This window comes from Pipra filicauda, unplaced genomic scaffold (genome assembly GCF_003945595.2).
Source record: "Pipra filicauda isolate LSUMZ 115617 unplaced genomic scaffold, ASM394559v2 scaffold86_size2582843_pilon, whole genome shotgun sequence".
Lineage (NCBI taxonomy): Eukaryota > Metazoa > Chordata > Aves > Passeriformes > Pipridae > Pipra > Pipra filicauda.
The window spans coordinates 508,317-520,090 of NW_024105053.1; the positions used below are offsets into that span (position 1 = coordinate 508,317).

Below are 11,774 nucleotides of genomic sequence, written 5' to 3' on the forward strand. Positions count from 1 at the left end.
TCTCATTGGAACACAGAAGCCTTTAAAAAGCAAAGATGTAGTGGTTGTTTTTCAAGCTCACAGTTTCAGGATGGGTACTGCTAGGTACATTCTATGCTCGGCTGTCACAACATGCTAAGAACTAAGGGCAAGATAAACACCAGGGGAAAAAAATGTAAGAGTAACTGAACAAGACTGTTTTTAAAAATTGCTTCTTGTGAACTTTATTTAATAATTCTATACAGCCCCAAAAGGAAGCTGTCAGCACCTCTGTGACATTCTTCCACAAACTACATAGACAAGTGACATCTCCACAAAGACAGCCCAAGATGTGCATTTTTTAAATTGACTTCTGTTCTGTTACTTCAAACAAGAGCAAAACCTGAGACTATTTTCTAATTAATCTGATCCTGCTAAAGCTTCTACCATGTCAGTGATATTCTGTCAAGCAGTTTATACTAGACTGCAGTGAAATACTAATGCTGTGACAGGGACTCTAGGGTGACACTGGACAGGCTTCATTCAGCAGAGAGAAGGGAGAGACTTTAACTTTCCTTCCTTGTGGAAATACCACAAATGGTTTATATTAATTTCACTGAATGGTCTAAGACTGCATGTTTGTTTTTTTAAAGATCCAAATCACACAAAACACCCGACAAGACTAAGCTAACTGTGGACCTACAAAGCACTGACACAAATGGGAAACAAGATATAACTACAAAAAGACTGGCATTAATGGAGAACCTGACCTTCAGGCAGCAAGCTTTCTGTAACACCACACAAATTACCCCTATTGCTGCTAACTGAATAACAGTCTTTCTTGTGCTCATTTCTATTTCCCATTTAAATAAAATCTATAAAATGATGACTGGTACTACACCGCTAGAGTGCACCCTTGTATGGACACAATACAGAGAAAGCAGAATTTGCAGCAGTCTCTGAATTCAGATGAAAACACTCAGAAAATGGAAAGAAACTGAACCAGAGCTATGAAATGTAGCACAGTGAGCCCTGCTGATACGTGACTTGACTTTTACAGCACTTCTACAAAAATTCCAATCTAAACCCCAAAATTCTACTTACTGCAAGTTGCTTAGGAAGACTTTCAGCAATACGACTGAGCAATGACTTAGAAGGCTTCTCAGCACATAACAAAACAAGATTGACGTTTCGGTCTCCACGGAGCAGCAATCCTTTAGCCAAAACGCCTACCCGTAAAACTCCCTTCAAAGCTCTGTGAATTACAGTTAAAAGTCGTATTTAAAACAACAATGTAAAAACCTTGAAAACAATCCTGAACACAGAGAAGTGAAACAAAATAGTATTCCACATACTTCTGGGACCACAGTGGCATATACTGTATAAAAACCCAAAGAGAAGAGAATCCCTCAAGCACTGATAACTGGGTAAGGAAAAAGAATGACACTCATAAAAACTAATTTAAAAAAATACCTGTCTTTACTGCCATCCTTTTTGTCATCTCCCTCTTTGTTCTTGCTTTTTTCCAGATCAGTCATGCTGTCAGAAACAAGTTTCAAAGCACGCTCAGTAATAGAAACAATTTTCTGGACTGCCTGGAGCTCCTCCTCCGTTGGATATATAGCAGCATGCTTGGTCATCACGTAGCGGTCGTCAGACGAGTCAGGGCGGCGCAAAGGCTACACAGACAAAAAAGTGTATTTCTGAAACTTGAGTGCACTTCCAAGTTGTGATCAAAGCCCAAACATGTGGCTAAACAACAGAATATTCAACCCTGACATCACTGAAATGTAACAAAACATGAATCGAAGTGTCCTTAACAATCTACACTGGTCACAATCAATAGTGTCTGAAAAGACATGAAATGTGTCAAAATTAAACAAATTACAAATCCCAGGATCAGAGGGACCTCTGCCAAAAAAATACCTCTTGTCTTTCTGTCAACTGGGAAATACTTGCATACTGATGCAAAATAAAGTATCCATGATTACATTCATACAATATGGGATCTCAGGAAGTTGTACTGTCCAACGTCCTGTGCAAAACATGGTCAGCTGTTAGACCACATCATGTTGCTCAGGGCTTTAGCCTGTTGGTTTTTGAAAACCATCAAAGATGGAGGTTGTACGCCATTTGCATGAAAAAACATGATTTCCTGTTTTCAATCTGATCCTCTTTTGACTTGGCTCAAGCTGCATGTGTCTCACCCTCTCATGGCTGTAAAAGCCTGGGTCCATTGTCTTTATAATACACAGGTAACAGAAGGCTATTATGTCCCACTGAAGCTCTTGCTTCTCCAGATTGAATAAGCCCAGATCCCTGTCTCTCAGGGCATGCATTCCAGACCCCTCACCATCCTGGTAGCCCCACACTGAACCTGCTAGTTTATTGTATCTTTCTTCTACTGGCAAGCCCCAAACTAAATGTACTATATCAGTTTGTTTCTCACAAAAGTGATCACTTCCTTTCACCTCTTGATTATGCTCCTGTTACCAAAGCCCAGGGTGCTGCTGGTCTGCTGCCAGGGCACACTGCTGACTTATAGTCAGCTTGCTGTTTGCCAAGACCTCCAGATCCCTTTCAGCAGAGCTGCTACCCAGCCTGTATCAAGGCATGGGGTTATTCCTCTCTGAGTGCAGTATTAGATACTTGTCCTTGCACAATTCCATAAAGTTCCATTCCTCCAGCCTGCCTAAGTCCCTCAGGATGGCAGCCTTGCCCTCAAACGTATCAGCCATCCTCCCCATCCCAGACTGGTTCAGTTTCATGCCAGTTGCAAACCACAGGAGTGTGCACTCACCCCATCACCTTTCAGATCATCCATAAGGTCCTTTTCAGACTAACCTCAGGATAAAACTATGTGGTACTGCACTCCACACAGGTAGAGTATGATCCACCACTAAGCACTATCCTTTGAGACTGATGATCCAGCCACTTTTTATCCAAGTATTTGTCCACAAATTATGTAATGCAGTCAAATAAAATAAAAACTATAGAAATGCAATGTGACTTGTATTTCAGAAGAAACAATATTTAAGGCATCCGCTTGTCATTTCAGTGAACTTATTCTGGAAGACAGGTCCACCTACACCATTTCATTGCCATAAAATTTTTCACTTTTCCAAATCCTTTATTAACAAACACTGGAGACAAATGAAATAGCACTGAATAATTTGTAATTCTTAACTGGGTCTCCTTGTAAGTATGATTTATTTTTTTTTCTCAATTTAAAGAAACTCACAGCTGGTCCTTGAGGCTGAGGAGGCATTCCTGGTCTAACTCCCAGCAGACCCAGAGGTCCTGGAGGACCATGAGGATATCCTCCATCTGGTATTCTGCGTCGGTCATCCCAGTGGTGCTGCTCTTCCTCCATTCTCCTCCAGTACATATCCTCTTCATACCGCCTGAAGTGCATCAATCAAAGTGTTCTTTTTATATAGCAGTTAATACCTGCAGACATCCTAAAGAGATTCTCATATGTCCTCACCAACCACTTTTTAGTGGTCATAAACAAATACCAGTGAACTCCAGAGGGCAACTAAAATGAATTATTATTTTAAAAGGAGGTCTGATTTTACAGCAAAGTAATTCTAACAACTCTACATTCCTCAGAGGGAGTGAAAAATAACAAACAAAAACCCCAGAGAGATAATGACAACCTAATTTAAGACAAGACAGTACAGAGTTCCTCAAAGAAGTATTCAAAATAAGTAACTACTGAATTTAGTTTCAGATAATCTGACTGCAGCTTTGTCTCATTCATTCATTCAGAAAACAATGCATTACCTCATTTCCATCCTCCAGCGTTCCTCCTCTTCTCGCCTTCTCCAGTATTCTTCTTTCTGCATCTGTTTCCTCATCTTCTCTTCTTGAATTTTTCTTGCTCGAATACTGGGCTTTACTTCTACTTGTAAGTCTGGGTTTACTTTTTTCTAGTTCAAAAATATAATTAATTAAACGTTGATTTCCTCTTCTCATCACAAGATTACAGAGCTGTCGTGACATATTTAACAAGCCCTACTTGTCTACAGTAAAATGAAGGGCAGTAAAATGCAGTTTTAGAGCTGCATGAATGCACTTATCACTAAAAAAAATCTGCAAACACTTGTTTCTTAAGGATTCCACAAAGAGTGTACATGGTTTATCCTGACAAAAACATTGAGCAATACTATTTTACACTATTTGAAATTCATGGTAAACAACATAAAGAACCTATTGTTGCTTGCATACTACAAGCAATGTTAAAACATCTTAAAAAACCCAAACCAAAATAGTTTCACAGTGTGCATTATTTTTTAAAGAGTATATGCCCTAGGAAATGTATTTCTCTAACTTCTATTTCATATGCCTCCTTTCTTCTAGTCTTTAAATGTAAGAACACGTGATCAGTGACATCTGGTTGATTTTCAGAGAGAAGCATTAGCATTTGTACCAACCTTATACTGAAGTCTGTGCCGTCTCCCTTTCAAGTGCATCTCCTTGGCATTGGGATCATTAAAACTGCATTCACAGAGTTTACAGTGAAAGCGGATCACCTTTCCTTCATCATTCCTTACCTGGAAAATAAAGTTGTAACACATTTTGGCCTTTTATTTTCTTTTTTTATAAAGCTGATGTAAAAATTAATTATCCATTAGTCTAACTATCCAGTGACACTGGATAATGTCTACCTGTCTCAAAACATGCTAAGAAGTTCATTCAATGACTGAAAGAAGGCAAAGGAGAACTTTCATTGCTGACAGACAACCACTGTCCATAGCGTTAAATTCAAACCTGAACGTACTGAGCTGAATAAATTACAAACCTATATACCACTGCATATAATACAAAATTTACATTAGACTTGGTCCACCTTTCTCATGCCAGTCACCTGAAGAATGCCCCACTGAGCAAAAAAAGAAATATGTACAATACAAAAGTGTAAACACATGCACAAGCCTTTGCAGGTTCAGTGCCTTGTCACTCTTATCTTCAAGGAGGACTGTGGCCGGAGTAGAGAGATTTCTCTGAACAATTTTTCCTGCACTCTGTAGGCCTTGCTTGCCATGACTTTAGAAGTGGCAAGCGGTGTAATGTTTATACTTATAAGCTGTGTGAAAATATGCGATGTTTATACTTGTTAGCCGTGTGTTTATAGTTATAAAGTTTGAGAAAACAGTATGTTTAAAGTAAGAAAGCCTTGAGAAACTGGAGATAATGAAACACCTGCAGATCTCAGAAAAACCCTAAAGGCAGATCAACAGAAAGAGCTTTGCATGCCAACTATGATTTCAGGCCGCACGGACAGAGTACCAGGTCCAATAAACTGAAAGCATGAGACGCGTGCACAGACTGAGCTATCCAATCACCTTGTTGTGAGCATGTACCCAGAACAAACTAAACTGTATAAAAGTTAACTCATTTAAATAATAAATTGGACATCGCTTTGATCACATTGATCATCTGCTTTGTCTCTGTACTCCCGCTGTCCACAGAGGACTGAGGGAATTACAGATCAGTTAATCTCACCTTGATCCTTGGGAAGGTGATGCAAGTACCTAACCCTGGAAACCATTTCCAGGTACAATGAGGGCAAAAAACCATCAGGAGCAGTCAGCATGGCTTCACCAAAGTGAAGCCTTGCAGATGAAGACACAGCAATTGATACCGTCTATCTGGACTTCAGTAAAGCCTTTGACACAGTCTGACCACAATATCCTCAAACATAATCCGTTACTGCACAGGTTGGATAAGGATACAGTGAGGTGGACTGAAAGCTGTCTGAACAGCCTGGCCAACGGCAGTGATCAGGGGAATGAAGCCTAGTTGGAGGCTAGTAGCCAGCAGTGTACCCTCGGGATCAACACTGGCTCCATCTTCAGGAATGACCTGGATGATGGGGCAGAGTGTAACCTCAGCAAGTCTGCTGATGACACGAAACTAGGAGGAGTGGCTGATATGCCAGAGGGTTGCCCTGACATCCAGAGGGACCTTGACTGTCTAGCCTAGGGAAGAGGAGGTTGATGGGGATGGGATCTTATCAATGTATATAGATACCTGAAGGAAGGATGTAAAGAGGACACAACTAGACTCTTTTCAGTGGTGCACAGTGCCAGGACCAGAGGCAACAGACACAAAGACACAACTGAACATTAGGAAACATTTTGTTATTGTGAGCCCTGGCACAGTTTGCCCAAGAAAGTTACAGAGTCTCCATCCTTGGACATCCTCAAAAACTACCTGGACATGGTCCTGGGTGACTGGTTGTAGGAGGCCCTGCTTGAGCAGGGGGGCTGAACCAGATGACTTCAAGATGTCCCTGCCAACCTCAACCACTCTGCAATTATGCTTCACTAAAACAATTAAAATACACATTTTCACATTAATACCTCCTCCACATAGTCATGGCCCACTGGTTGGACATCACTTTGCAAGGCTGCAAGAGTTGTGGGAGTCACTGGTTCAGCTCCTGGGTCTGGTTTTACTTCCGGTGTTTGTACTGTAGCAGCAGGAGTTGTTTTAACACTTTCAGCTGATTTCATTTCTTCCATTTTACTTCCTGTTGTCTGAAGCTTGTTGCCACCTAGAAATCAAAAAATGTTAAATTAACTTTCATAAAATGAGAATGTGATTAAACATGATGTGCACACTGAAGACTTTATTTGCAAATATCAATGGTCTGGCCAAAGCATTATCAGTCTTTTAAAATCAGTTAGAATTTAAACATATTTTTAAATACAAATAAAGAGTTTAAAAATGAGTTTAGCAACATTCAAGTGACTTAAACACTAAAGTTTTTTGTTTTAACAAGAAAAACTTTTGCTTTATAAAATTACTGTTTTGGGGTTTTTTTTCCCCCGCTTTTCCAAGAGACAGGACAGAATGGAACAAGTCAGTTGAATATATTTTAATTTTTTTTTGACATTGTGTAAATATATCCAAAAAAAAGTACTTTCAAATGTTATAGTGTTTGTACTAGTAAAGGCAGTATACCCATATAGTGCTGCAACTGTGCATGTCTTTCCTTGAAGAGCAGGACAGCTTATTGTGGAACAGCTGCTTCCCATCTTTCAGTGTCTGTCATGCTCAGTTCAAAGTTTCCATGGTTACATTTCTACTCTTACAAGGATGTTTCAGTTGCCCAGTTACTGACTGCCAACCTACTGCAGGTGCCTTAACAGTCCAGGCTGTGAACTGAAATTAGGACCAGCTGGACTATAAACTGCAATACTCCAGCAGCTATTACATAAGAAACCATAAGCGTGAGATTTCTCATGAAGGTGGGAGACAACCACGCAGAAAATACCACAAATTTTGAAAAAAACTTTAATATACATCCCTATTCTCACCTATCAGTAATTCCTTTAAACGCAACGGAGTTCCTCGTGCCAGAAGTTAACTAAATACATTTGTATCTCTGCACTCATACATAATAAAAAATTATAGAATAGGTTAGGTTTCAAAATAAAGACTGACTTCTGTACTTGCCAACAAAGTTAATTTTCGGTGTAGATATTTTCTTTACAGGTATATTAGCAGCGGTTGAAGATGTTTTGTTGTTGGATGCAGTGTTAAGTGGCGTGTTTGCCGTGGGAGTAAGAATTTTCACTGCAGAGGATGCCACAGAAGAGTTCACAGTACTGCTGCTAGTTGCTATATTTGAAGCAGAGGCAGTTGGCTTGGAAGCAGATGTGGATGTTGAGGAAGTCGCCTGGGTAACCACATTCGGTTCAGTTGAAGGAATGGGTTTGCCCAGTTTTGTGTGCAACTTTACTACCTGTAAGTATGAAGAGAAATTCATAATTCAAATTCATAATATGATCTCAATTATGCATCACAAAGATCAATATAACTAAAAAACTTGGCTGTTGTTTTTTTACAAAAAGTAGTCCTGGCAAAAAAAAAAAGAAAAAAAAAGGACATTTGAAAGCTCTTGGCATTTGTATCACAAGGAAACAGTAAATATTTATGTCACATAGCTTACTTCCATGAGAAATTCAAGCATTTACTCCCACAGCTGCGTAGATGAGAACAGAAATGCAATAAACTTGTAAGTCAGCACAACTCAAGAAAACATTTTGCTCCCATTGTTTCAATGTGTCTGTTCTGTTGTCTGGTTGCTTTTTATTCTCCCTCCAAAAGTGTAGCCCATTGAACTATTTTGGTTCCAAACAGTATTTGTAACTAATTAAACTATTTAAGTAATTAATTAAATTGAACAACACTGTCTCTTTCAATTGCTACATTTTAAGAGTATTCATATTGAAAGAATTTCCAGTTCATCCAGCAAAACTGAAGAGGTTCCTTGGGCAAAAGTATTTTGCTTTGTTTTATTTTAAGAAGAGAAAAAGGTACACGTATAGAAATAGTTAAAGAGGATGGAAGAGGTATTTCAGAGTTCTTTAATATCTCTTACATAGTAAAGAGGTACATGCTTATTCTTAGAAGTAATAAGCAGAGGCCTTTCCACAACATGCCTGACAGAATAAGACTTCTTTTTGGTGACTGCTGACCATCACCTGGAAAAGCAATCCATGTAGTCCATAAGCAGAAAACATGCAAAACCAAAACTAAAGACTGGGTTTTGAAAATAGGAGTAAAAACCATACAAATCTTTGAGACATGCCTTAAATGCAAACACATGTACACAAGCATGATATGCTCACAACTGTATAAATTAATTTCTTAGGTTCTTAGTTCAGAATACAGACATATTAATGTCACACAATACTATAAATTGAAGTTCAAGCAACTCTTTAAAATTACTTTTTCTTTCCAGTAGAATGCACACAGTTCTTCAGTTACCACAGAAACAGAGTCCTTTCAGACTTCATTTTTATACTGGTAAGAACCTAAAAGAGCAGTGGTTAGTGACTACCTATCAGAAAGAGAAAACTACATCCAATTACATAAGGATAACATATACTGTACTCCACATAACTATGGAGTTATTGGGTAGAACCCAAAGAAGTAATGGTCCAATTTATTAAAGAAAGAACAAAACACTAGACAAGTCTGTCTTGTGGGAAACTTATGTTATATCTGCTATGAGATTTATTTCAATAGGAACAGTGTTACTGATGCTTGTGTTCTGAGATGTAAAAAGCTACAAAAGCTGAGTATTAATACTGTATTTGTTAGTGACACTAATCTTTCCAGAGCTATGAGGAAAATCTGTAATATAAAACACACATTCTACCCTACTACTGCATTTACTGTTGTATGGTCAAATTTAAAACACAGGTCACAATGTTTGACAGTGCAGCCCACAGATTTTATTCCAGAATGCCCACCTAAATGCCCCCAAAACAGTAGGAAAAACATGCATATCAGAAGTCTTCCAAGCATATGCATTGTAAAGTCTATTACAGGACATTGTTCCTTGCTCCCATATGACAATTTTCTTTGCAAGAATTACCAAGGAGTAATGCATAATACTCCTGTTTCTTGGCACTGTCTCAGCTTACAGTGTTTCAAAGAGCACTGAAAGCTTCACAGCACCAGACAAGGAGGATGAATCTCAAGAAGTCTTGAGAACAGTTACGGGGCACAAGCATGGTACCCCATGTCCTCAAGGACTCTTTTCTTCATCTTAATCCATATCTCTTCCTACAATTTACATACTTTTCCCAAGACATCCTCTTCTCATTAATGTCATGGCAATATTTCCCCCCCCCTTTCTTTCAGCAAGGCCTTTCCAATAGTGAACTTAAAGACAAGGTCGAAACAAAAAGAAGTAGTAAACATCTTTAAAAAAAATAATTCAAGTTACATTGTTTCTGCCTATCTTCTCCTTTCTTAAGATGAGAAAAAATGATGGAAAGAAATATAGACACTGTCTTGCATAGTAAGAACAAGAGAAAACTCTTACTTTCTGATGCTTGGCTCCACGGATATGTGCAGCATAAGCATCTGCCCCTGTACAAGACACATCACAAAGCTCACAGCGCAACTGATTCTGAGTTCCACGAGCAGAAGTACTGTTGTTATTGGTGTTCTGGGAAGCTTTCAATGCTGCTTCTTTCTTTTTGTGTTTCTGGCCTTCTAAGTGCTCTTTGTAAGTCTGTTTAAATAAACAATACACACACAATCAGCTGTCTTTGTACTGCTCATTCATCATTCACGTGAATACGTATAATATATAACACTGCATAAAAAACACACACTTTACTTAGGAAACACTTCCTACTCTGAACATTTCCTCTGTATGACATGTTTTCAGGTATTAATAGGCCACTTCTAAGACCAGTAAATTTTCTTCTCTACCACCAGGATTCCACGGTTAGGTAAAACAATATAGGCTTTTCTTCTCTAAATTCTCCCTTCCCCAGTCAAGTAGTGGTCAACAGATACTATCACTGAAAACTTGGTATGATCAGAAAACCACAGTTTCCTGCACTGCATTCAATTATTCTTGATTTTGGTTTTTCCTCTAACTTACAAGACCATGGGGATCAAGTGTATCCACATAACCAGAAAAATCAATTTAAAAGAAGGCAGTGCATAAATAAAGCTGTATTGAAAATTTAATGCATAAGTTGATCTGAGTTCCTACATTAACACTGGCAATCTAGAGAGCATACAGGGTGGGAAATAACGACAAGTTTATGTAAAAAAAAAAGGAACTTTTTAGCCAACACTTTGCATGACTTGGTATCTTATTTTCCATGCACTTGTACACACTGTGAAACTAAAGGGGGATGCTGGAATACAGTGAAGAGTAAATTTTCAGGCTTACCATTCACATAATTTATGTAATTCCATAGCTTTCCAAAAAGAATTTTCTAAGAAGTTTGCTACACTAAAGGTAAATCAAATTCAAAGTTTCAAATAATTCTGAAGTCCAAAATACAGGTGAAGCTTCTCTGTACAAGCTCGGGGATCTATCCTTTTGTCTTCTCATAGGACCTCTTTCTATAGTAGCGTCCATTTTCATTTAATTATTCCTTTAGTATAAGTATAGAATCAAATCTTCAAAAATTAACACATATTCCTGATTAGAGGGATAGAGCACCTCTCCTCTGAGGAAAGGCTGAGAGAATTCAGTTTGTTCAGCCTGGAAAAAAAAATGCTTTGGGGTGAACTAACTTCAGGCCTTCCAGTACCTGAAGGGAGCCTACAAGAAAGATGGAAAGAGACTTTTTACAGGAGCATGCAATGACATGATAATGGGGGATGGCTTCAAACTGAAAAAGAGCAGTTTAGATATTAGAAAAAAATTCTTTACTGTGAGGGTGGGGAGGCACTGGAACAGTTTTTGCCCAGAGAAACTGCAGATGCCCCATCCCTGGAAGTGTTCTAGGCCAGGCTAGATGGGGTTCTCAACAACCCAGTCAGTTGGAAGGTGTCCCTGTCCACGGCAGGGGTGTTGGAACGAGATGATCTTTAAGGTCTCTTCCAACTCAGGCCATTTAACGATTCTATGACTCTTAACAGGGTCAGATTTTTAGCTGAAGAAATTACAAATAACATGCATAGTAGAAAACTATGTAATACAGGTACCTGTGGTCCAGCACAGCTGATCTTGCAAACATCACAGTAGTGGATCTGGGGCGGTTTGGGAGGTTGTTTTGGTTTCAGTTGCTTATTTTGGAATGGTGCCTTTTTAGTAAAGGTGGTCCCTGTCCAAGCAGCTGTTGCAGCAGCAGCAGCAGCTGCTGCCGCCGCCTGTTTCTGTTGCTGCTGCTGCTGCTGTTGGTAATAGGACGATGCGGCCGAATACACTGCAGCTTCATAGCCAGAGTAAGAGGTACCTCACAAATCAAAATAAAGCAAATGTTACATCACTGGGTATCATGGATCAACTACATAATACACTAATTCAAATCATGTTGCAT

General features: G+C 39.0%; 1 protein-coding gene across 3 annotated transcripts in view; it reads right to left on the reverse strand.

Moving 5' to 3' along the window:
• The window catches only part of ZFR (zinc finger RNA binding protein), a 44,362-nt gene that overhangs the window by 13,778 nt on the left and 18,810 nt on the right, over window positions 1-11,774 (reverse strand). For 2 of the 3 annotated variants that reach the window (XM_027745731.2, XM_027745733.2), the window contains exons 6-14: window positions 11,440-11,690; window positions 9,809-10,000; window positions 7,414-7,714; window positions 6,327-6,520; window positions 4,395-4,514; window positions 3,745-3,890; window positions 3,200-3,362; window positions 1,432-1,637; window positions 1,063-1,213 (exon numbers count right to left, since the gene is read on the reverse strand). In XM_027745731.2, coding sequence (XP_027601532.1) covers window positions 1,063-1,213; window positions 1,432-1,637; window positions 3,200-3,362; window positions 3,745-3,890; window positions 4,395-4,514; window positions 6,327-6,520; window positions 7,414-7,714; window positions 9,809-10,000; window positions 11,440-11,690 — 1,724 coding nt within the window. The remainder of the gene's footprint in view (window positions 1-1,062; window positions 1,214-1,431; window positions 1,638-3,199; window positions 3,363-3,744; window positions 3,891-4,394; window positions 4,515-6,326; window positions 6,521-7,413; window positions 7,715-9,808; window positions 10,001-11,439; window positions 11,691-11,774) is intronic. The other variant, XM_027745732.2, reaches the window with a different exon arrangement.